This window comes from Nannospalax galili, unplaced genomic scaffold (assembly GCF_000622305.1).
Source record: "Nannospalax galili isolate Female #2095 unplaced genomic scaffold, S.galili_v1.0 scaffold1436, whole genome shotgun sequence".
In the NCBI taxonomy this organism is placed as follows: Eukaryota; Metazoa; Chordata; class Mammalia; order Rodentia; family Spalacidae; genus Nannospalax; species Nannospalax galili.
Window position 1 is genome coordinate 198,257 of NW_008338997.1, and position 26,416 is coordinate 224,672.

Here is a 26,416-nt window from a genome sequence, read left to right on the forward strand (position 1 = left end):
ATGTAGACCAGGCTGGCCTTGAACTCACAGAGATCCACCTGCCTCTGCCTCCCAAGTGCTGGGACTAAAGGTGTGCACCACCACGCCCAGCACCATTTTTAATTTTTAAAATTTATTTTTATAGCCAGGCATTGTGGCACACACCTTTAATCCCAGCACTCGGGAGGCAGAAGCAAGAGCATCCTCTGTGAGTTCAAGGCCAGCGTGGTCTACAGAGTGAGTTCCAGGCAGCTGGAGCTACAGGGAGACCCTGTCTCAAAAAAAAGACCAAAAAAAAATTTACTTTTATGTATATGAGTGTATTGCCTGTATGTATGTAAGTGCACCCATGTTGTGCAGTGCCCCAGGAGGTCAGAAGGGGGTGTCAAAACTGGAGTACAGGTGGTTGTTAGACACCAACCATATGGGAATCAAACCCTGACCCTTTGCAAGGGCAGGCAGTGCTCTTAAATGCTGGTCTCTCCAGCACCTATTTTTAAATTTTTAACTTATGCATATAGATTTGTGTCACTTGTGAGTGTGCCCAGAGCAGCCCAAAGAGGATATCAAGTCCCCTGGATTTGGAGTTACAGGCAGTTGTAAGCCACCTGTCCTGGGTGCTGGGAAACAAACTCAGATCTCCAAGTGTTCTGTGTTCTCAACTGTTGCGTCATCTCTCCAAGGCCAGTTCCTTTGTCCTACCCGATATTTTATTATCTTTATTTTATGTGCATGAGTGTTATGCCTGCATAACCCCATGCTTTTTATTTTTGAGATGGGGGTCTCAATATGTATCCCTTGCTAGCCAGTCGTCTTAACCCCTGCACCAGCTCTTCAGCCCCAATTTCTGAGTGTTTTTAAAAAGTTTTATTATGGCCAGGCGTGGTGGTGCACACCTTTAATCCCAGCACTCAGGAAGCGGAGGTAGGCGGATCTTTGTGAGTTCGAAGCCAGCCTGGTCTACATAGAGTTCCAGGACAGCTGGGGCTACAGGGAGACCCTGTCTCAAAAAGAAAAAAAAAAAAAAAAAAGTTTTACTACATTTGTATGTGTGTGTGTGTGTGTGTGAGAGAGGGGGGGGGACGGGGGGAGGGAGAGTGAGAGCACATATGGAAATTGGGACAACTTGCAGGGAGTTGACTCTATCTTTCCACACTATGGGCCCCAGAGATCAAACTCAGTTCATCAGGCTTGGCAGTAGGACCCTTTGCCTACTGAGCCATCTTTCTGGCCCTAAAGCCTTTATTTGAAATCCCAAACAAGGGACTAGAGAGATGGCCCAATGGATGAGTGCTTGCTACTCTTCCAGAAGACCCAAATTCAGTTCCCAGCACCCACACCCATATCAGCTGGGTAACTCCAGTTCCAGAGAGTCCTCCTCCCCCTTCTGTACTTGACTGGTACCTATAACCCACATACACATATTCACACACAGATACACAAACTAATAAAAATAGGGCTGCAGAGATGGCTGAGCAGTTAAGAGCACTGGCTGCTCTCTAAGAGGGCTTGGGTTTGGTTCCCAGCACCTACATAGTGGCTAACAGCCTTCGGTAACTCCAGTTCCAGGGGGATCTGATGATGTCTTCTGACCTCCATAGGCATTGGACAACACGGGCACACTTACACACATGTAGATAATACACTCATACACATAAATAAATGGTGGTGCATACCTTTAATCCCAGCACTTGGGAGACAAAGGTAGGCTTATCTCTTATGAGTTTAAGGCCAGCCTGGTCTATGTGGTGGGTTCCAGGACAGCTGGGGCTACAGGGAGGCCCTGCCTCAAAAACAAAAAAATAATAAGTAAAACATTAAAAATAAAAATAGCTGGGCATGGTTGACATTGAACACCTTTAGCCCCAGCACTCAAGACAGAGAGACAGGCAGATCTCTGTGAGAGCAAGGCCAACCTAGTCTACATAACATGTTCCAAGCCCTCTGTGGCAATAGGGAGGCCCTGTCCAAATGAACTAATGAATAAATAAATACATAAATCTTAGTCACACTGATCATAGAACCCTGAAGACTGGCTATTGCTCAATTGGTAGAACCACGCCCATAGCCCTGGGTTCCATCCCCAGCACTGCAGAAACTAGGTGTGGTGGGGCATCCCTATCATCCCAGAAGAAGATTCAAGGTATCACCACACCCAGTTCCACCACATTCTGGATAGAGGTCAGACCCGTTCTATGGCCCAAAAGGCTCTGGGCCCCTGTTCCATTACTAGTGCTTCCCTACCTCATGTCCCTCTAGTCCCTGCACCTGGCTTCACTGCTCGACCCTTCCAGCCTAATTTTCCCATAAGCAAGTTGCACCTGCTGTTCCTTCAGCCCACATACCCTTCCTTGTAGTCAGGCAGATCTTGGCAGTCAGCTCCTGAGGGTAGGTGTGCTGACAGTGCCCCTTCTATTACTTTATGCTGTCTGTGATCTCAGAGATGAAACATTCCTCCTGAGGTAGGCTTTTTCACACTTAGTAAAAGTTATTGGGGCTACAGAGCTGGCTCAGCGGTTAAGAGCACTGGCTGCTCTTGCAGAGGACCCAGATTCAATTCCCAGCACCCACATGACTGCTAACAACTGCTTCCCAGTTCCAGAGAATCCAGTGCCTTCTTTTGGCTTATGGGAGCATTGTACACATGTAGTGCACTTACATGCTTGCAATCAAAATATTCATACACAAAAAAATAAATTTCTGTTTCAAGTTGAGTGTGGTGGTGCATTTAATTTCAGTACTTGGGAAGCAGAAGTAGATAGATCTCTGTGAGACAAGCCTGGACTACAAGTTCTTGGCCAGTGAGGCTACAGGGGTCTCACAATATTTATATATATATATATTCATCCTTGCCTTGTTCCCCATCTTAGGGAGTTAATTTCAAATAAAGTTTTTATTGTAATACTGAGCAAGAGGCACAGAAGGATAGTGATGGCTGAATTTAGAGTCCTTTAATAATTATCCAGTGGTCAAGAGGGGGCTAACACCCAAAAGATCTCTCAGCCCTGAGGAGAAGCAGAGCAAGGTTTATAAAGCTTAAAACCACAAATACATCATGTCAAGGGCAAAGCCAGTAACCATAGTTGCATCAGATCATCATACTTACCCCAGACCAGGATACTATGAAGTTTTCAGTTAACAAAAAGTTTCTAAGTTTCAGTTAGGAAAAACAAGTTTCTCACAGTTGTAGAAACAGAGCCAGCATGGTGTGGTGAATTGCAGAAACAATGGGCTTCCTGGAGACACCCTACCTGGCTAGTTATAAGCTCCTGATTATTGTAAAAACAAGGTACCCCCCCAAACTACCTACATGAGACCTGTCTGACTGTCTGCAATTAGCAAGCATGAGCAAGGGGGTGGTTGGGCAGAAACATAGGCTAAAGCAAAATTGAACTAGACTAAAATGGAGTTGGTTTGTCATTTCAGTTATCCTGAACAGGAGTGGTGGGGTGGCACTATGGTTCCAGCTAGGTTGAGCTACATAGCAAATTCTCATACAGGTAAAAATTTGTCTCCCCTGCCAGGTGTGGTGGCACATGCCTTTAGTCCTAGCACTTGGGATGCAGAGGCAGGCAGATCTCTGTGAGTTCGAGGCAGCCTGGTCTACGTAGTGAGTTCCAGGCCAGCTGAGGCTACAGGGAGAAACTATCTTAAAAAAAAAAAAAAAAATCGTCTCCCCTGTTTCTGACCTAGGCAACAGGTCACAGGACTGATTGCAGGGTTCTCCCTCCCCCCTCTCCCCTGAGGGGTGTGTTCATCTCTGAAGATACAGGAATGCAGCAGAAAAAAGACCAGACCTGACTTACCAGCATTGTCATTCCCTTTATCACTCAGCTTTGAGGTCAGCATGAGATAGATTTTGCTATCTCTGGGTCTTGTATGTATGAAGGCTCAGGGGTCACAGCAAACTCATGTGAGGGCCGACAAAAGGGCTCTGTGGGTAAAGGAAGCTGCTGCACCAGCCTGGAGAAGAGTTTCATCCCTGGATGCAGGTGAAGGTGGAAAGGGAGGGCTGACTCCATGAAGGTAGCCTCTCACCTCCACACATGTACTTTGGCATGTGTGCCCACACACAGACATCATGCACAATAATAAATAAATAAATTTTTTGAGACAGGGTCTCACTATGTAGGCCTGGCTGACCTGGAACTCACAGAGAACCTCTTGCCTCTGTCTCTCAAGTGCTGGGATTAAAGACCCAGCAATAAATGATTTTTTAAAATTTTTTAAAAGGATGGGGCTGGAGAGATGATCACCAGTTAAGAGCACTGACTGCTCTTGCAGAGGACCTGGGTTCGATTCCCAGCACCCATGTGGCAGCTACGAACCATCCTTAACTCCAGTTCCAGAGGAATCCGAAGCCCTCTTCTGACCACGCCATTGCACGACATGGGTGCACTCACATACATGCAGGCAACACACTCATACACATAAAATAAAAATAATAAATGAGGCTGGGCGTGGTGGCACATGCCTTTAATCCCAGCACTTGGGAGGCAGAGGCAAGCAGATCTTTGTGGGTTTGAGGCCAACCTGGTCTACATAGTGAGTTCTAGGACAGCTGGGGCTACAGGGGGCCTTTCAGTGTCAATTCCCTACAACAGATGAAAGGGTCATAAAATACCATCATTAGAAAATGCCCTTAAGGGCCAGGTGTGATAGCACATGTCTTTAATCCCAGCAATCCCAAGGCAAAGGCAAGTGGATCTCTTTGAGTTTGTGGCCAGCCTGGTCTACATAGTGACAGCTGGGGCTACAGGGAGACCCTGTCTCAAAAAGACAAAAAAAGAAGCCAGGCATGGTGGTACAGGCCTTTAATCCTAGTACTCCGGAGGCAGAGGCAAGCAGATCTCTGATTTCCAGGCCAGCTGGGGCTGCAGGGAGACCCTGTCTCAAAATGACAAAAAATATTTTTTTTTAAAGATAATTCAAGGTGTGGCAGCACACACCTTTAATCCCAGTACTTAGGAGACAGATGCAGGGCAGCTGGGTCCTTGTGAGTTTAAGGCCAGCCTGGTCTGCATAGAGAGTTCCAGAACAGCTGAGGCTACAGGGAGACCCTGTCTCAAAACAAAAACAAAAAAACCCTACAAAACAAAACACATAATATGGATTGTAGTAAGAAGACAGCAGGAAAAGGTGAGTCAGTTCTGTTAGGAGGAAGAGAAGCAAAGAAACTCCACAACAGTACTTATTACATAAAAGGAGCCCAAAGGCTCAAAACCATACAGAACTTGTGTCCTGTGTGAGGCACCAGGCACTCCCCTGGAATGGGCTCACTTAATCCTCTCTTAAGCCAGTTATTCGAGAGCCAATAGAAGCTTCAAGAAATAGAAGCAAGGAAGGAAAGACTGAGCCTGGGGTCCCAGGGCAGTGGAGGAGACAGCCACGAGTGTTAGGGCCAGAGATCCTCGAAGATGTCCTCGGCAGGTGGCACCTGCGAAAACGTCCAGGTCCAATGGTGCAGTCAGGGCACTACGACAAACCTGTGCTTTGGAGATCTTGTGGGTCCTTCTTGGTGACTCTTCTCGGGCCCACCGGGGAACACGAAGTGAGGGCTCCCCAGGGCTGCATGCCTGCTGTCCCCCTACTCAGGAGACTGAGGAAGGGGGGATCCTTTGAGCCTACACACATATATATATAATCGTAATAAAAATAAATAAGGTGATGGGTGACTGTGTGACACTTGACATTACCACCAGTCTCCACACACATGTACACACTTGCCTACACATGTATCACACACAGCAAAAATCAAGAGAGAAAATATAATTATTATGTATGAGTGTTTTGCCTGCATGGATGTAATGCCTGTGGCGGTCAGAAGAGGGCACCAGATCCCCTAGAAGTGGAGTTATGGACAGTTGTCAGCTGCCATATAGGTGCTGGGAACTAAACCCTGGTCCTCTCAAGAGCAGCTACTGTTTTTAATGGCTAAGCCAACTCTCCTGCCTCCATTTAGTTGTTTGTTTATATTTATTTAGTGTGTGTATGTGGGGAGGGTGGGACTTACAGGAGACAATGCAGGGGCCATCTCTCACCAGGTCAGTCCCTGAATTTAATTCAGGTCATCCAACTTTACAGCAAACTCCTTTACCTTCTGAGCCATCTCATTGTCCCCCATCCTGACATCTTTTCATGTGATAAGGGCCCATGGCACCCACACTGGCTTCCAGACTTCTGATTCCCTGCTTCTACCTCCCAAGTGCTGGATGACTGGCCTGTGCCAGCATGCTTGGTTTATATGGTATGCTGAGGATGAAACCCAGGGCTTTGGTGCATGGTAAACATCTGAGCTAGGAGCCGTGTGTGTGTGTGTGTGTGTGTGTGTGTGTGTGTGTGTGTGTGACAGTGCATGTGTAGAGCTCAGAGGAATGGGTTCTCTCCTTCTACCATGTAGTCCCCAGGTCATCAGGCTTAGCTGCCGGCCCCTCCCCACTTTTAAAAAGTACTGGAAATTTGAATTCAGGTCCTCACATTTGCACAGGAAGTCTTCTTACCCACTGAGCCCTACAGGTGCCCTTTCCCATGCCACAAGTCCTAAGAGCCTTTGATTCTTCAAAGTACAAGTTTGTGGGAAGCAGCCATCTGCGGTTTACACACCCAGAATAACAGAGAAAAGAAGCCATGTTTGGTTCTGTTTTTACTTTGGAGGTGGAAGCTGTCCCCTCCGATTGTTGGATTAAATCAGTATTTTTGTCTACATCAAACGCTTTGGGGCTTATTAATTTATGGAATGTTTTTGTTCACAATTATTCCAACTACTGGATCCTTCCACCCCAAACCAAGTAACACTTATTTTTAATTACTTGTGTGTCTGGGGGTGGGGGGCATTCCTGGGGAATTAGAAGACAACTAGCTGTCTAGGTTTAGTCAGTTCTTGCCTTCTACCATGCAAGTCCTTGGTATAGAACTCCTCGGCTCCTATGCAAGTCCTTGGCTTGACTGCAAGTGCCTTTTACTCACTGAGTCATCTCATCAACCCTCAAGTTTTGATAAGCACTTCCTGAAAATTTTATTTAGATTCCTCACCGAGTGCTGTTTATAATTCTACTTGTTATAGGGTTGGGGATTTAGCTCAGTGGTAGAGTGCAAGGCCCTGGGTTTGGTCCTCAGCTCCAAAAGAAAAAAAAAAAGAAAAAAAGGCAAAATAATTCTGTTTTTTTGTGGGTTTTTCTTGGGGTGGGGGCATTATTAAGACAGGACCTGCCTGTGGCACCAGTTGTCCTGGAACTAGCTCTGTAGACCACACTGGCCTGGATTTCACAGAGATCCACCTGCTAATTGAATTTCCAATAACTGTCTAAAAGCTACCACTATACCTGGGTCTGAAATCTACACAGGATTCTTAGAGAGGAGAAAACTGCTAAAAGGAGGAGGGGATTTTCAAATTTCTGTTTTCTCTGAGGGCAAAAGGAGACCTCAAAAGATGAAGAGAGGCTGGGAAAGGATGCCCTATTGGGGAAAGGTGCCTGGGGTTTCTCAGGAAATGAAATTTCCAACTTACAAAGGATCAGCTGTTCTTCTCACTGACCAGGAATCCTAGCCAGGGATTCAGGGGTTAAAGAGCGATGTCACATCTGCCGTTGGACGCTCCTCCTCCTGTAGTGAGGTGTAGACTTTTGAAAATCACCCCACTGCAGACTCCTCCTTCGCCTGCTAACCTCTCGCGGAGTGCTGGGCATGTCTCTGGCCCGGTGCGTGTAGACTGCCCGAGAGCAGAGCGGAGTGCGCTTCCGGTGGGGATACTGTGGGGTCGCTGACCCACTTGGGGATGCTATCGGCAGAGAGGCTAAGGAAGGAGAACCCGATGCTGCGCTGGACCAGGACTCTGCTCCTTGCAGCTGCTGTTGCTGCAGCTGCTGCTGAGGCTACAGGTAAGTAACGCTTGCTCCAGGCACCCTCGCTGGTTGATTGGCAGCCCTCCTTGCCCCCCGAATTCGTCGAGCCCCTGGGGGTATTTATTTTGGGGTGGGAGGAGTGAATTAGAAACGTGAAATTGTGAGAACTTGGAAAGAGGTCGTTCAAAAGTGGCTGAGGATCCAGGGGTCGTGGTGCCTTTATTTTCATACCAGAGGCAAAACGAGGAGGATCTCTGTGAGTTCGACGCCAGCCTGGGCTACATAGTTAACCTTGTATCAAAAACAAAACAAAGGGTGCTGTTCTTGCAGAAGATCAGGGTTCGATTCCCAGCACCCACATGGTGGCTAACAACCATCCCTAACTCCAGTTCCAGAGAATCTGGATTCTTCTGACCTCCACTGGCTTTGCACGACATGAGTGCACTTACACACATGCAGGCAATACACTCATACACATAATAACATAATACATAAAATAAAAAAAAATACTTAAACAAAAGTGTTTGGCTGGAGGGAGGATGCTTGAACTTTGGATGGGTTCAGAGGAAACGGGGAGGGGGGCCTTCCAAGGCAGCAGGTGACGGATGGTGACTTCCCCCATCACCATCCTTGGAGACTCAAGGCCCAGCTGTGCAGTCTTGGGGTTCCTGATCTGTGATTCCCCACTAAGCTGTACTTGAAGAGGGTCCTCACAGCTACACCCTGCCCCTGCCGGGGTGGGTGCCTTGTGCCCTTGGGCACCGCCCTGGTTCCACCCCTGAGCTCCTATTGGGTGCATCCGGAACAGGCGACCCTCGAGTCACTCCCCTCGTCCTATGGGCGAAAGAGGAGGCGGCTCGGGAGCTGGGTTTGCGGGAAGTTGCCCCTGTGGGGTGGGGCTGTTGCCTTGGCTCCTGCAGGAGGCGGGACCTGGGGCGGCCTGAGCCTGCCCCAGTCCCCCTGCTGCCGTCACTCCTAGGGGACACCGGAGGACACCCGTCCGGGGATCCCCACACCTTGTCCTCACCCACCTGAGCGGGCCCACCAAAGTGCCTCAGATCGCCCAGATCCCAACCAGGGAGGGCCAGCGACCTCCCAAAGCACTCTTGCTGGCTCTGTGTTTCCACGTTCCGAGACCAGCGTGGTGTATATAGAGCGTTCCGGGCCAGCTGGGGCTACAGGGAGCCCCTGTGTCAAAAAGACGAACAGAAAAAAGCAGATGTAGGACTGGGGAGAAGTTTAGTCAGTCAAGTGTTAAGGATCTGAGTTCCAATCCCCAGCACCCACATAAAAGCCAGGCACATGCTGCAAACCTGGAATCCCAGCACTGGGGAAACAGAGACAGGAGGAGTCCTGGAGCTCTGTGGGCAGCCAGTCTGGCTTAGTTGGTGAGAGCCAGTTTCAATGAAACCCTGCCTCAAAAATAAGATGGAGAGAGATTGAGGAAGACACCCCCCAACACACCCAACATCCATCCCTGTCCTCCACCCATACCCACACAGCAGACAGAGATCACTGAGTAGCTATGTGGGGTATCAAATATCCAAAGGCTTTTCCAAACATGGAAAAAGTAGTTTTGTAAGTTGTGATAACATGCCCTGCCTAGCAGCAGATTCCTTTATCTCTGACACATTTATCTCTTCAACTGGAAAAAGATAGGCCAATGTTGCTTTTTGTTGTTGTTTTGTTTTGTTTGAGATGGGGGTCTCCCTGTAGCCCCAGCTGGCTTGGCTGCAAGCACCTTTACCAGCTGAGTCATCTTACAGGCCTTTTTTTCTTTTCTTTCCCTCTTTGAGACAGGGTCTCCCTGTGGAGCTAAGGTTACTCCCCAGCCCCTTGCCTATTCCTCCTGAGTCCTGGGAGTGCAGGCACACCACCAAGCCTGGGTTTAGGTGCGCTTTCTTGAGATTAAAAAATACTGGAAGAGCCAGGTGCAGTGGCCATGGTCTCCGTGTATATAGTGCAGGCTGGCCTGGAACTCACCATGTATCCCAGGATAGTCCTGACCTCACTGCTGCCTCAGCATCCTGAGAGCTGAGATTACAGGAATGAACCGCTACACTTGACTGGGCTGAGACAGAGGCTCCCTAAGCTGTCCAGGCTGGCCCCTAATTCCTAGGGTCGAATGTTCTCCCATATAACCTGGAAAGCCACTTGGACTCTAGGCCTATGCTATTGAGGCTGGCAGTCCTGAAATATCTCGTTCATTTACAGCTGAGTGTGTTTGCTCTGCCTGGGGTCCTTAGTCTCTTTAGTCTCTTTTCTTTTCCCTTTCATCTTTGTGAGACAGGGTCTCCTGTAGCCCCAGTTGGCCTGGAACTCACTCTGTAGACCAGGCTGGTTTTGATCTCAAAGAGAGCTGCCTGCCTCTGCCTCTAGAGTACTGGGATTAAAAGCGTGCAAAATGATTCTATCAACTATTCTATTTTGGTTTCTGTTTAACAACTGTCCTGTCCTAGGGAAAGAAAACAGATAGTGACCAGGCTTGGTGACTTACACCTGTCATCCTAGCTCTCGCAGGAGTTCTCAAGGCCAGCCTGAGCTACTTGAGGCCCTGTCTGAAAAGAGAGAAGGAGGTGGAGGCTGGGGGAACTCTAGGAATCACGAACCTCATTTATGTGGTGGTAAAAGCAGAAGTGAACACTCACCTCTTCAGTTTCAATAGCCTTGATTTTCATGAACCATGAGATCTGAGGACAAGTGGTTATAGGGAGTGGATGGGTATGTGTTTAAAATTTCTGGCACATTTTATTATTTTACTTTATATTTTATTTAATTTTTATTTTATTATTTTATTCTATTTTATTTGAGACAGGGTCTCCCCATAGCTCCAGATGACCTGGAACTCCCTATGTAACCCAGGCAGGCTTCAATCTCACAGAGATCCACCTGCCTCTGCCTCCCAAGGGCTGGAATTGAAGGTGCGTGCACCACGCACATTGAAGTCAGAGGACAACTTGTAGGCACTGGTTCTCTCCTTCTACCATCAGCGTCTGAGGGACTGAACTCAGCTTTACAGCAAGCACCTTTACCCACTGAGCCATCTTGCCAGTCAGCGTGTATGCATTTCAGTCGGGGGGGGTGAGGCTTGTCGATTTTTAATGTATGTCTTACAAATTAATGGTCTTTGGTATTATTTATTTATATATGTGTGTATATATATATTTATTTATTTATTTTTTAGTCTTTTTGAAACAGGGTCTCCCTCTAGCCCCAGCTGGCCTGGAACTCACTATGTAGACCAGGCTATCCTCGAACTCACAGAGATCCGCCTGCCTCTGCCTCCCAAGTGCTGGGACTAAAGGCGTGCACCACAACGCCTGGCCTTTGGTATTTTTTAATACATGCATATAACATATTTTGGTCAGCCAGGTGTGGTGGTGCATACATGTCAACCCAGCACTCAGGAGGTGGAGGCAGGAGGCTCAGGAGGAGTTTAAGGCTAGCCTTGGCTATACATATACATATTTGAAGGCAGCCTGGGCTACATGAGAGCCTGTCTCAAAACAAAACTAAACATCTTTTGCTCCTCTCTCTCTCTCTCTCTCTCTCTCTCTCATCCTCGCTCCCCTAGAGATATATTTTGTTTGTTTTGTTTTTGTTTTTGAGACAAGGTCTCCCTGTAGCCCCAGATGGCCTGGAAACTCCCCATGCCGACCATGCTGGCCTTGATCTCACTGAGATCTGCCTGCCTCTGCCTCCCAAGTGTTGGGATTAAAGGCTTAAAGGCCTGCATGCCATGTCTGTCTGTTTTGGGAGCCTCTTCTTAGTATATCATTGTGGAGCCCTCCATACACTGTCCTCTGACCTCTGCCTTGAGATGGCACGCATGTGCCACCATGCCTAGCTAAAGATTTTTTTTTGCCAAGCCGGGCATGGTGGCGCATGCCTGTAATCCCAGCACTTGGGAGAGTGAGGCAGGAAGATCTCTGTGAGTTTGAGGCTACCCTGGTCTACAAAGTGAGTTCCAGGTCAGCTGGTGCTATAGTGACACCCTGTCTTTTGAGATTTTTTTTTTTTTTTGCCAATACACATGGGGTTGCTGAAGACAACAGTCCTAGGACTGGGGAAGCTGAGGCTGAGGATTGTCATGGATTTAAGGGCAGCCTGAGCTGCATAGTCCAAGACCAGCCTAGGCTACAGAATTAAACAATATCTAAAACTACTTGTTTGTTAAGGCTTTTTAAGGTTCACAGTATAGATAAAATTCTAGATGTCCCCAATATGAGGAGACAAGAGGAGGGGCTTTCCCCAGCTTTGATGAAGTCAGTAAGTTAATGTGGAAAAGCCAAACTGTGCCTGAAACAATAGGGAAAAAGTAAAACAAACAAAAAGAGCGATGACTGTGAGCTGCACCCCTGAAGCACTGGCCTTGGGGTGTCTTCCTTCTAAATCTCATGCCAGTGACCAGGCTGAAGGGCACGCTGTGCAGTGGCTGTGCCTGTCCAGAAAGTCACTTTTTTTTGGGGGGGGGGGCTGGAGAGATGGCTCAGCAGTTAAGAACATTGGTTGTTCTCACAGAAGACCCGGGTTCGCATCCCAGCACCCACGTGACAGCTAACTGTCCATAACTCCAGTCCCAGGGGATCCGACAGCCTCTTCTGTCCTTGCGGGCATTGTACAACATGGGTGCACTTACCTACATACAGGCAATACACACATACGCATAAAATAAAAATAATAAATAAAATATTCTTTTTAATTTACCTTTTCTTTTCTATTTTTTCTTCTTTCCCTTTTCTCTTTCCATTTCCTTTCTTTAGTGTTTTGAGACAAGGTTTTACTACATAGCCTAGGCTAACTTGACACTCTCTACCAATCTGGCCTCAAGTTTGTGGCTATCCTCTTGCCTCAGCTTACCTCAGTGCTGTGACCACCACCTCTACACCTAGTCTGCCTGTTCCTGTTGCTCTTGTTTGTTTTTTAAAAATGATTGTTATTTTATGTGCATATGTGTTTTGCCTGCATGTTTCTAAATGCACCACATGTCTGCAATGCCCATGGAGGCCAGAAGAGGGTGTCGGATACCCCTGGAACTGGAGTTACAGATGGTTGCTACCCATCATGTGGGTGCTGGGAATTGAACCCAGGTCCTTTGCAAGAGCAGCCAGTGCTCTTAACTGCTGAGCCATCTCTCCAGACCCCTGTTTTTTTGGATTCTTGAGACAGGGTTTTGCTGTGTATCTCTGACTTCTAACTGGTGGTGACACCCCCTTGCCTCCACCTCCAGAGTGCTGGGATCACAGACAGGCACCTCCATTATCAACTGAGCTGCAAGCACTCATTCTATTAACTGAGCTCCAATCCCAGCCCTTGGCTGGTGTGGCTGTATTTCCAGCTGTTCCTCTGGCTCCCTTTATTTGTAAGGCACACAGTGAAAGCATGGTTAATGACTGGGTCACTAGAGCTGAGGTGGCCTGATGGAGTGACACTCCCTCTCCCTACCCACCTCCCGGAAATCTTTCCAGCAGCTGCCCTCTCAGATTCCCTTTTTTAGTTCCCTGGCCAGTCTTGGAATCCCAGTTGCTCTCTCTGTCCAGGAAGCTAGTGAGTCATTTCCTCTTTCTAGCCTGATTGTGACTAGGCTATGAGTCACCCAGGTGCAGGGTAAACTGTCCCTCCGCCCCAGATCTTCATTCTTCATAGACTATCAGTCTTCATAGACTATCAGTTGCCCCAGGCTTGGTGGCACACACCTTTAATCTCAGCCAGTGGGAGGCAGCGACAGGCTGTGAGAGCTCTGTGAGATCAAGGTCAGCCTGGTCTACATAGCAAGCTCCAGGCCAGCTGGATCTACGGGAACACCTTGTCTCAAAAAACAAAAGCAGCTGACCTAGAGCCCATCTCTCCTGCTTTCTCCCTGGCTTCCTGACACTGTGGACACCTTACAAGTCATTTGTGGGGCTGAGTCTGCTGGGCAGGCACAAAGCCTGGGTTCCATCTCTATTAATGCACACAACCAGATGCCAGGGCTGTTCCAGTTAGTTCTGTTGGTGCTGATGAAACACGCTGGCCAAAAGTAGTTCATGAAGGAAAGAATTCATCAGGCTCACACTTCCGGGGCACAGTTCATCCCTGAGGGAGGGCAGGGCAGGAGCTCAAGCAGCCACTGAGGCAGAAACCATGGAAGAAGGCTGCTTACTGGTTCTCTCTGGCTCCCTTGCCTCATTTTCATTTATTTATTTTTTTATTTTATGTGTATGAGTGTTTTGCCTGGATGTATGTAAGTGCACCTGTGTCATTGCAGAGCACACAGAGGTCAAAAGAGGGTGTCAGATTCCCTGGTACTGGAGTTAGGGAAGGTTGTAAGCTGCCATGTGGGTCCTGGGACTTGAACCTGGGTCCTCTGCAAGTGTAGCCAGTGCTCTTAACCACTGAGACATCTCTCCACCCCTCAGCTAATTCTCTTTGCTGTTGTTGTTGTGTGGGTATGCTTTTCTTTAGAGAGTCTTCCTGTAGCAGCCCCAGCTGGTCTGGAGCTCACTGTATAGACCCAGCTGGCCTCAGTCTCACAGAGATCCATCTCCATCTGCCTTCTCAGTGCTAGGATTAAAGTGCACCACCAATACCCAGCCTTCAGTTAGCTTTCTTGTATGGCCCAGGCCCACTGCCTAAGGGTGCCACCACCCACAGTGGGTTAGGCCCTCCTTTGTCAGTCATCAGTCAGACAACCTCTCATGGACATTGCCACAGGCCAGTGTGATGGAGACAGTTCTTCAGTTCAGGTCCCCTCCTCCTAGATGACTCTAGATTGTTGATAATGAAAACTAACCAGGACATTGGTACATGCCTGTGATCCCAACACTGAGGCAAGAGGAGCAGAGTTTCAACGTCATCCTCAGCTATATACTGAGCTCCATGCTAGTGTGGACTACTTCAGATTCTAGCTGAACACAAAACAAAAGGACACATACTAACTAAGACCAAGTCAGAGCTGACACACCTTTAGGCCCAGCACTCAGGAGGCAGAGGCAGGCAGATCTCTGTGAGTCTACATAGAGTTCCAGAACAGCTGTGGCTACAGGGAGACCGACCAAAAACGGGGCTGGACAGATGGCTCAGCAGTTAAGAGCACTAGCTGCTCTTGCAGAAGACCCATGTTTAATTCCCAGCACCCACATGGCAGCTAACAACTGTTCTTAACTCCAGTTCCAGGGGATCTGAAGCCTTCTTCTTTTTTAAAGCTCTTTTTTAATTTAATTTAATTTTTAAATTTTATTTATTATTTTTATTTTATGTGTATGTGTGTATTGCCTGCAAATAGGTAAGTGTACCCATATCATGCAATGCCCACAGAGGACAGAAGAGGCTGTTGGCTCCCCTGGAACTGGAGTTACGGACAGTTGTTAGCTGTCATGTGGGTGCTGGGATTCGAACCCGGGTCTTCTGCAAGAACAGTGTTCTTAACCGCTGAGCCATCTCTCCAGCCCCTGACACCCTCTTCTGACCTCTAAGGGCATTGTATGACACAGTTGCACTTATCACATTTAGTGGATTTCTGGTGAGTCTTCTATATCTTGTCTCCTGGGTGTGTGTTCTGTGCACATGAGTGTCCAAGTACACACTTGTGGACGAACATCATGTGTCTTCCTCTATTGCTGTCGCCCACCTTGTGGTTTTGTGGCAGGGTCTCTCACTGAACCTGAAGCTCCCCATTTCAGTTAGTCTGAGCCAATGAGCTCTCAATCCATGTTTCCGCTCCCCAGTGCTGAGGTTCCAGGCATGTACAGCCATGCCTGCTTGTTACATGGGTGCTGGGGATTCTAATTCAGGTCTTCATGCTTGCAAGGCAGCATCAATCATTTCAATATGGATTTTTTTTTTTTTTTTTTTTTTTTTTTTTTTTTTTTTTGTATTGTTTTTTTTTTTTTTTTTTTTTTTTTTTTTTTTTTGGTCTCTTTGAAGCAGGGTCTCCCTGCAGCCCCAGCTGTCCTGGAACTCACTATGTAGACCAGGCTGGCCTTGAACTCACAGAGATCCGCCTGCCTCTGCCTCCCAAGTGCTGGGACTACAGGCGTGCACCACCACGTCCGTCAATTCATGGAATTTTGTAGCCCAGTCTGTATGTGGGTATACACATGACTGCAGTGTCCACAGAGGCCAGAAGAGGGCAACAGATCTCCTGGGGCTTGAGTTGCAATGTTGTGAGCTGCTGTGCATATGTGCTGGGAACCTAATTCCAGACCTGGAAGAGCAGCAACACTTTTAACCATTGAGCCATCCCTCCAGAACAGTGTGCCCCTGACCCTTTGTTTGAGCCAGCTTCTTAAGTAGCCCAGGCTCTATGTAGCTGAGGCTGGCCTTGAACTTCTGATCCTCCTGTCTCTACTTTGCACTTGCCGGGATTATAAGTGTGCACCACCACATCACTAGTTAGTTTCTGCATGTGTGTGTGTGTGTGTGTGTGTATGTGTGTGTCTAGTCTGTGTATGGGTATTTTCTAAAACTGGGGAAGTTGTTTTGTTTTCTTTTTTAAATTTTTTTTTTAAGTGTATGAGTATATTGACTGCATGTGTGTCAGATCACCCATGTCACGCAAAGCCTGTGGCGGTCATAAGAGGGCGTCAGATTCCCTAGAACTGGAGTTATGGACAGTTAGTTGCCATTTGGGTGCTGGGAATTGAACCTGAGTCCTCTGCAATAGCAGCCAGTGATCCTACTGCTGAGCCATGTCTCCAGACCCTTGTTTTGTTTTGTTTTTTTGGTCTCTTTGAGACAGGGTCTCTCTGTAGCCCTAGCTGGCCTGGAACTCACTATGTTGTCCAGGCTGATCTCACAGAGGTCTGCCTGCCTCTTTCTCTCACATACTGGGATTAAAAGTGTGAACTGTTACTTCCTGGCTTAGGTTTTTTGTTTTGTTTTGTTTTGTTTTGTTTTTAACATTTAGTGTGTGTATATGTGCCATGTTTTTATTTTTTTAATTTTATTTATTATTTTTATTTTATGTGTATGCGTGTATTGCCTGCATGTAGGTAAGTGCACCCATGTCGAGCAATGCCCTCGGAGGACAGAAGAGGCTGTCAGATCCCTTGGAACTGGAGTTACAGACAGCTGCTAGCTGCCATGTAGGTGATGGAATTCGAACCCAGGTCTTCTGCAAGAACAGTCAGTGTTCTTAACTGCTGAGCCATCTCTCCACCCCCATATGTGCCATGTTTATGTGGAGCTCAGAGGACAACTTTGGAGAGTAAGTCCTCTCTTTCCACCATGTGGGTCCTGGGAATTGAACTCAGGTCATCAGGCTCAGCGGCAAGTGCCTTTATCTACTGAGTCATCTCACTGGCCTGCTCATTTCTTTATTAATATGCAGACAAGTTTGAAAAATAAATTATTCTTGTGTACATGTACCATGGACCACATGCGGAGGTCAGGGGACAACTTGTTGGAGTCAGTTCTCCCCTTCTATCATGCATGTCGCAGATATCCTACTGAGGTCATCAGGCTTGTCTGCAAGCTTTGTGGCCCTTAAAGGTTTTTATAGATGTATGCTAATTATTCAAATGTCACCATGACATTTTCACACACTTACACGTGCTGGTTTTTGTTTTTGTTTTTTTTGTCTTTTTGAGACAGGGTCTCCTTGTAGCCCCAGCTGGCTTGGAACTCACTATGTAGACCAGGCTGGCCTCGAACTCACAGAGATCTGTCTGCCTCTGCCTCCCGAGTGCTGGGATTAAAGGCATGCGCCACCACGCCCGGCTGTACACACACACACACACGCTGTATTTTTTAAAATATTTTATTTATTATTTTTATTTTATGTGTATGAGTGCATTGCCTGCATGTATGTGAGTGTACCCGTGTCGTGCAGTGCCTTGGAGGTCAGAAGAGGGCTTCGGATTTCCCTGGAACTGGAGTTAAGCACGGCTCATAGCCGCCATGTGAGCGCTGGGAATCAAACCTGAGTCCTCTGCAAGGGTAGTCAGCGCTCTTACCCACTGAGCCAGCTCTCCAGCCCCCACACAATGTGTTTTGATCGGACTCCTCCCTTCTCCCTCTCTTGTCCCTCCACTCCTGCTGACCCCTTCCTCTTCCCAGACAGCCTCCTTCTACTCTCCATTTTTTTTGTTTGTTTTGTTGTGCTTTGGTGAACCAATGAATTGAATTAGGATTAATTACATGAACACATGCCAGGCAAGAAGGTGAATGCCTTTAATCCCACCTTCCACTTAGGAAGCAGAAGCAGATAGATTTCTGTGAGATAGAGGTTAGCCTGGTCTGCATAGAAAGTTCCAGGCCAGGTGGGGATACAGGGAGATTCTGTCTCAAAAAGACCGAAAAAAACCTGAGTGTGGTGGCACATGCATTTAATCCCAGCACTCAGAAGGGAGAGGATCTCTGTGAGTTTGAGGCCATACTGGTCTACATAATGAGTTCCAGGCCAGCTGGGACCACAGGGAGACCGTGTCTCAAAAAGAAAAAAAAAAAGAAAAAAAAAATTATCATACCAATGCCAGTTTAAGAGAGCATCAACAGATCAACAACATCAAATTAGGGGTCACTGCATGGCAGAGGGAACCAGGGTGTGGAGTTTAGGGTTGTGAAATATTTACTGACCAAGCCTTGGGTCAGGGTATGTGTCAACGGAAAGGCCTGCCCGTGCGAGTCTGTGAAGGGAGGGGCCTGACTCCATGTGGCAATACCTGTTGCAGAAAACATGGGGGCAGATGGTGAAATCTTTTTTCCTTGGCCCACAGAGAGGAAATTATGGACTGTTCATTGATAGAAACTGAGGTGGAAAGGGAAATATAGCCATAAATTCATGAGACTCTTTTTTTAAAAAAATATTTTATTATTTTTATTTTATGTGTATGCGTGTATTGCCTGCATGTAGGTAAGTGTGCCCATGTCATGCAATGTCCATGGAGGACAGAAGAGGCCGTTGAATACCCTGGAACTGGAGTTATGGACAGTTGTTAGCTGCCATGTGGATGCTGGGATTTGAACCTGGGTCTTCTGCAAGAACAACCAGTGTTCTTAATCGCTGAGCCATCTCTTCAGCCCCCAATTCATGAGACTCTTGATCAATTTTTTTTTTTTTTTTTTTCTTGAGACAGGGTCTCCCTGGAGTTCACTAGGTAGACCAGGCTGGCCTTGATCTCACAGAGATCTGGCTTCCTCTGCCTCCTGAGTGCCAGGATTAAAGGTGTGTGGCACCCCTCCTGGCTAGATCTGTTTTTTATTGTGTGTGTGCATACATGTGTGTATCACAGTAGATGTATGGAGGTCAGAGGACAACTTGTAGAAGTCAGCTCTCTCATTTTACCATGTGGTGCTAGGAATCGAACTCAGGTTATCAGTCTTGGCAGCAAGCACTTTACGCTCTGAACCGTCTCTCCAGTCCAGAGAAGTTTTAATACTTTGTCCCTGTTCTTCATGGAATCTAGACTCTGCATTTGGCAAGCCAGATGTCTATGTTAACACATGATTGAGAAGCTTCTTCTTTGGATTTATTTGTTACATTCTTCCCTCTCTTTTTGGATTTGAAATTTTTTATCAGCTATGCTAGTATAATTTTCGGGAACTGACCTGTTGTGGTTGGAAGATCTTTATCACTCATTCTTTGGTTAGCAGAAAATGTGGCATGCTTTGCATTCTGGCTTAAAGGAACCCCCTATTCCCCTTTCCTTCTCTCACAGCAGAAGAGATGTGTAGCAGGAACGAGTTCCGGTGCCAGGACGGGAAATGTATTGCCAGGAAGTGGGTTTGTGATGGCAGAACTGAGTGCCCAGACGGCTCTGACGAGTTTCCAGAAACATGCGGTAAGTCCTTTTGCTTGTGTGAGGTGCTGGAGGGGGAAGTCAGGGCCTATATAAGCATTCTATCACTCAGCCATGCCCCGAGTCTCACAAGTTAGGAAGTGGAAAAGAAAATATTTTAAGTTGACCATTCCTAATCCAAATATTCCAAATCCAAACTATTTTGGGGGGTATAATGCTGAAAATGGACCCTCCCGTCCTTAACCTCATGCAGTGGCTGCAGTCATAGATTCACTAAAATTACTGCAGAAAATTATCTTCAGGGGTCAGCAAGATGGCTCAGCAGGTAAAGGTGCTTGTTTCCAACCCTGGGAACCTGAGTTTGATCCCTGGAATGCACACAGTAGAAGGGGAGAACTGATTCCTGCAGGTATTCCTCCAACCCCTGTATGTGTGCTATGTGGCATGCATGCCCAATCCCATTCTCCCATATACATGCATTATAAATGGATGTTAAAGAAAGGGAGAGTTGAGTGGCACTTACTTTTAATCCAGCAGAGGTGGGCAGATCTTTGTGAGATAGAGGCTAGCCTGGTCTACATAGTGAGTTCCAGTCCAGCTGAGGACCCTGGTTTTTTTTTGTTTTTTTTTTTTAAAGGCAAAAAAACGGGCACAGTGGCGCACGCCTTTAATCCCAGCACTCAGGAGGCAGAGGCAGGCAGATCTCTGCAAGTTCAAGGCCAGCCTGGTCTACATAGAGTTCCAGTCCAGCTGGGGTCTCAAAAAGACCAAAACAGAAAACAAACAAACAAACAAAAAAAAACAGGGTATAGATAGGTCTGGGTACTGATTGCTGCTCCCTTTGGGTGAAGGCTCCTCTTTTTCCCTAGTGTCTGTCACCTGCAAATCTGAGGAATTCAGCTGTGGGGGTCGTGTTAACCGCTGTATTTCTAAGTCCTGGCAATGTGATGGACAGACAGACTGTGAGAACGGCTCAGATGAACAAGACTGTGGTGAGTGGAGCCTGGACTCTGGGTGCTGCGTGTGCCAGGCTTATTCTGCACTAAAGAACTCCTCAGGGTCCTGCGTGCGAGTCCTCCCATGTCACTGCCTGGGGGACCCCCAAAAAGTGGTGTTCTGCCTGCTTCTTCCAAGCCCCCTCCACCCCTAAATCCCACTTTGGGGGACAAAGGGATGGGGCCTCCTATAGACATTGGTAATACTCATTGAGGCAGGGGGCATGGTGGCTATCGTTGAACATCCAATGAGGCTTCACAGCTCATCTGCGGGGATCCACTGTAAGGATCCACGGTACATGCCTGAAACAGGATATGCTACCAAACCCTGCACAGTATATGCTCTGCGGGTCTCCCCATTCTGCATACCTTCCTCCATAAGATAAAAGTGTCATTTATAAATGAGGTTCAGTGAGACACTCATGGCAGTTACTAATAGAATGAGGTAAGCTTTGGTGTTGAGCCTCTGCCTAGAATCCCCCAGTAAGGGGCTTGGGGTGTAGCTCAGTGGTAGAGTAAAAGCCTAGTGAGGGGCTGGGATTGTGGCTGGGAGGTAGAGGGCATGCCTAACACCCATGTGCATAAGCAAACTGAGATAGAGAAGGGGTTGTGCAGTTTCTTTGGCCCTTGTCCACTACCACCCCACTTCCCCAAGGGTCTGGTCACTGGACTTTGGCCTCTCTAAGGCTTAGTATCCTTGTGTACAGAATGGCTGCTGTTGGGTTGTAATGCCAAGTTCTCCCTGGGAGACCCGAGCATGTGCTCTCAACTCCCAGGTCGACGCTGTCCTTATGCCTGACTGACAAAACGGACACAGGCATTCTAAGATACAGTTTGGGGAATAAAAATATTTATTTGGGCTTGCCAACAAAGCTTCTGCTATCCGGGAGGTGATCACCTACAAAGGCATGGACGCCCGTGGGCCCTCTCCCTGCATCTCAGCTGAGCTTCCCACCAAAATAGCGACTTCTTCCGCTTCCGGCTTCCTCAGCGTCTGTCCTTAGAGCCTCCCCCTCATGTAATTGAAGCTGACCGATTGGGTGGGAGGATGACTGTCTCCTCCTCTGTCTACAGGGTCACTTAGGGTTCAGCCCTTCAGGGCTCCTCGTTGGTTCAGAGGATTCGCCCTCCAACATGGGTGTTGCGCTCCAGGGTGACAAACTGGTTCTTCTCCTTCCGATCTTGTAGCTCCCAAGACATGCTCCCAAGATGAATTCCGCTGTCAAGACAGCAGGTGCATTTCCCAAAAGTTCTTATGTGATGGGGACCAGGACTGCCTGGATGGCTCCGACGAGACCTCCTGCCCAGCTACCACCTGCGGCCCTGCCAAGTTCTACTGCGACTCCTCCTGCATCCCTAAGCTGTGGGTCTGTGATGGCGACCCGGACTGTGAGGATCATTCAGATGAGTGGCCACAGCACTGTGGAGGCCATGACACATCTGCACGCCATGGGGACAGTAGCCCCTGCTCCTCACTTGAGTTCCATTGCCATAGTGGAGAATGCATTCACATCAGCTGGGTCTGCGATGGTGGGGCTGACTGCAGGGACAAGTCGGATGAGGACAATTGCGGTATGGGACAACTGCAGTGTGGGTCAGGGGGGATTCAGGAAAGGGAGAGCTGTCAGTGCCCCATCTCCTAGGTGAGGGACTTGGGGTGCTTAGCAATATCAAATGGTTTAGAAAGCAAGTTGATTTTGGAGAGTAGGGGGCTACCTTAATGGGTAAAAGCACTTGCTTTGAAAGCACAAGGAATGAGTGCAAATCCCCAGCATCTGTAGCCAGCATCCCAGGGCTGTGGGGCCATAGACAGGCGATAGCTGGGGCTTGCACCAGTGGCTCCAGGTTCAGTGAGAGACCCTGTTTCAAAGTAATGTGGAGGAGAGAGCAGGACACCTACATCCCTCCTCTGATCTCTGGGAGCACACAGAGCACATACAGGCACCCCCCTACACACACCTCACATAAATAAAAAATTTTAAAATAAAGCAGTAATAAAGCCATGCATGGGGCACCACCTTTAATCCCAGCGCTTGGGAAAGCAGAAGCACGCAGATCTCTGAGGTTGAAGCCAGCCTGGTCTATACAGTGAGTTCTTGGCCAGCCCAGATTAGAGGCATTCTTTTAGTTATTCATTTTTTTTTTTGAGAAGTCATATGCATGGCATACATGTACAAGTCAGTGACAGTTTTCAGGAGGCTTCCTGTCCTCTTACCCTATGGGCACTCCAGTCTTCCTGTGTGGGGTCAAGATAGGAGAGTCCCCACAAACTCATGTCTCACACAAGGTGGATGATGACTCCCAAGGTGGTCATCCAAACTCCACATGCACACTAAGACTGATGCATACCCTGTCTTTCCGTCTCTGTCTCTCTCTCCATCTCTGTCTCTCCGTCTCTGTCTCTCTGTCTCTCTCCGTCTCTGTCTCTCTCTGTCTCTCTCTCTCTCTCTCTCTGTCTCTCTCTCTCTCTCTCTCTCTCTCCCACACACACACACACACATCATTTTAAGCAAACAGGAGATGTCTGTATTTCTTTTCCTCTGGGCTCCTCTCCTTGTGACACTCACCACCCTGTCCTCTCTAGCTGTGGCCACCTGCCGCCCTGATGAGTTCCAGTGTTCAGATGGTGCCTGCATCCACGGCAGTCGGCAGTGTGACCAGGAATACGACTGCAAGGACATGAGTGATGAGCTTGGCTGCATTAACGGTGAGCTTCAGGCCATTTTTTTTGTTTGTTTTTTTTTTTGTAAGTTTTTTGAGACAGGGTCTCACTATAGCCCCAACTTGCCTGGAACTCACTATGTAGACCAGGCTGACCTGGATCTCACAGAGCTCCACCTGCCTCTGTGACCAAGTGCTGGGATTAAAGACACATACAACTGACTGGCTCTCAATTAAAAAAAAAAAAAAAAACTATCTGCAGAAAAATACATATAAGATTACCATGTTATGGGCCTGAGGCAGTGGCTCAGTTGGTATGGCACTTGCATAGCATGCATGAAGTCCTGGGTTCCATCCCCAGGACCACATGGTTGGTCCAGCATGGTTATACAGGCCTATAGCCCCAGCACTGGGGAGGGGGAGGCTTGGAGGAGCAGGTCAAGGTCAACCTGGGCTACACAGTAAGTTTAAGAACACCTTGGAACACATGAGACCCTTCCTGGAAAAAAACAAAAAACAACTTGCTGTGTTAGTTTTTTGTTATTTTAAAAATATTTTATTTATGGGGTTTGGGGATTTAGCTCAGTGGTAGAGCACTTGCCTAACAAGCACAAAGCCCTGGATTCGATCCTCAACTCCAAAAAAAAAAAAAAAAATTATTTATGGGGCTGGAGAGATGGCTCAGCAGTTAAGAGCACTGACACTGACTGCTCTTGTAGAGGATCCGGGTTTCATTCCCAGCACACATATGCTGGCTAACAACCATCTGTAACTCCAGTTCCAGGGGAATCTGAAGCCTTTGTCTGACCTGCGCAGCCATTGCACAACATGGGTGCACTTACACACATGCAGGCAATACATTCATACACATAAAATAAAAATAATAAATAAAATATTTTTTAAAAATTTTGAGTATGTTGTCTGTGTGTATGTAAGTGCACCCCTGTCATGCAATGCCTTCAGAGGTCAGAAGAGAGTTCGAATCCTCTGGAACTGGAATTAGGACAGTTGTTAGCCACCATGTGGGTGCTGGGAATCAAACCCTTCAAACCTGGGTCCTCTGCAAGAGTAGTCAGTGCTCTTAACTGCTAAGCCAACTCTCCAGCCCTGGTAGTTATTTTTTTTAGTGTTGTGGATTGAACTCCAGTATGTTAGGCTAAGAGGTTTTTTTTTTTGTCTTTTTGAGACCGGGTCTCCCTGTAGCCCCAGCTGTCCTGGAACTGACTATGTAGACTAGGCTGGCCTCAAACTCACAAAGATCCGCCTGCCTCTGCCTCTCAAGTGCTGGGATTAAAGGTGTGTGCCACCATGCTCAGCTAAGAGTTACTTTTTAACTGCATAGACCAGTGGAATTAAAAAGGTCATTTTGCATTGGGCACCAGATGCGGTGGCACAAACCTTTAATCCCAGCACTGGGGAGATGGATCTCTTTGAGTTCAAGGCCAGCCTGGTCTATATAGCGAGTTCCAAGCCAGCTGGCCCTACTGGGAGACCCTGTCTCAAAAAAGACAAAAAAAAAAAAAAAAGGTCATGTTGCTGGGTGTGGGGGTCCTGTTTGTAATTCCATTACTGAGGTAGGAAGATCACAAATTGGGGCCAGCCTGGGCTATGCCTATTTTACAAACCTAAAATAACAAAAAAATTTACATGTCTGTACAACTGTCATTATGATCCATCTCCAAGACTTTTGATTCTGTGGAACTGAAAAAAACTCTGTCCCTGTTAAACATTAACCTCTTATCTTTGGGGCTAGAGATGGCTCAGCAGTTAAGAACACCGGTTGTACTTGCAGAAGTCCCGGGTTCGAATCCCAGCACCCACATAGCAGCTAACAACTGTCTGTAACGCCAGTTCCCAGGGATCTGACAGCCTCTTCTGTCCTCCTCGGGCATTGCATGACACAGGTTTACTTACCTACACGCAGGCAATTCAGGCATACACATAAAAATAATAAAATAAAACAAACAAACAAACAAAAACTTATCTTCCTGCCCAGGAGCTTGGCTCAGGGACAGAGCCCTTGCCCAGCCTGCATGAGACCCTATCCCAGCACTGAAAAACAACAAGAGATTATTTAAAGCCAGGCATGGTGGATTCTAGGCTAAGTCTACCACTGAGCTACTTCTTCAGCCCTTCACTGGGGAATTCTAGGCAGGGGCTCCAACACTGACTCAAGCCCCCAGCCCCCCACTGGCAGATATCTAGGCACGGGCTCTACAAATGAGCCATACCTCCAGCTCCTCACTAGAGAATTTTAGGTAGGGGCTTTTCCTCTGAGCCATGCCCCCAGCCCCTCACTGGGGGATTCTAGCCTGACCAATTTCTTTGCCTCTCTTAGTGACGCTGTGTGAGGGGCCAGACAAATTCAAGTGCCACAGTGGTGAATGCATCACCATGGACAAAGTATGCAACTCTGCCCGGGACTGCCGGGACTGGTCAGACGAACCCATCAAGGAGTGCAGTGAGTGCTGGTTGGTGGGGAGGGATCTGGGGATCACACTGATCTGTGGTCACTGCAGGCCAGTGAGCCCAGCAGGCTGTCCACAATATTTGAAAGGGTTGCAAAGACAATGCAATGGCATTTCATTACCAGTAGGGGGTACCAATGGCTCTAGAATGACTAGTCTCTGCCCCCTTCACATCCCATGTAGAAACCAATGAATGTTTGGACAACAATGGAGGATGTTCCCATATCTGTAACGACCTCAAAATCAGCTACCAGTGCTTGTGTCCCAATGGGTTCAGGCTGGTGGACCAGCACAAATGCCAAGGTGAGTCCTAGTAAGGACACTCTGCAGCCCTGAGCCACCTCTGCCTATTCCCATTGAACACTGTGTGCTCAGTGGGCAGGAGTGCCTAACCAATGCTCAGCCCTGTTTAGAGGGTTTCATGGGGCACAGGTAACCAGTGTTCACAAGTGAACACTATCCACAGGCCTGACTGGTGATCAGGAAGCACTTGGGTCTTTGGTGGCCCTGTCTTTTGGGGCTCATCCTTAAGAACTGAAGCTTAGCTAGGTGTGGTGGCACACGCCTTTAGTCACAGAACTTGGGAGGCGAGGCAGATCTCTGTGAGATTGAGGCCAGCCTGGCCTACATATTGAGGTCTAGACCAGGTAGGGCTACAGGGAACAGAACAGAACAAAAACAAAACAGATAAGAACAATAACAACAACAAAAACCAAGGTTCTAAGAGCTAGAGAACCTGCTTGGCAGTTAAG

The 26,416-nt window shown here is 47.7% G+C and overlaps 1 protein-coding gene across 2 annotated transcripts in view; it reads left to right on the top strand.

The window, feature by feature from the left end:
• Window positions 1-7,618: 7,618 nt before the first annotated feature.
• Ldlr (low density lipoprotein receptor) overlaps window positions 7,619-26,416 on the top strand; it is a 36,999-nt gene continuing 18,201 nt past the window's right edge. The window contains exons 1-7 of one of the 2 annotated variants that reach the window (XM_017798290.2): window positions 7,619-7,856; window positions 19,460-19,582; window positions 20,410-20,532; window positions 21,724-22,107; window positions 23,120-23,242; window positions 25,535-25,657; window positions 25,848-25,967. In XM_017798290.2, the coding sequence (XP_017653779.1) occupies window positions 7,754-7,856; window positions 19,460-19,582; window positions 20,410-20,532; window positions 21,724-22,107; window positions 23,120-23,242; window positions 25,535-25,657; window positions 25,848-25,967 (1,099 nt within the window). In that variant the 5' untranslated portion in view covers window positions 7,619-7,753. The remainder of the gene's footprint in view (window positions 7,857-19,459; window positions 19,583-20,409; window positions 20,533-21,723; window positions 22,108-23,119; window positions 23,243-25,534; window positions 25,658-25,847; window positions 25,968-26,416) is intronic. The other variant, XM_008833557.3, reaches the window with a different exon arrangement.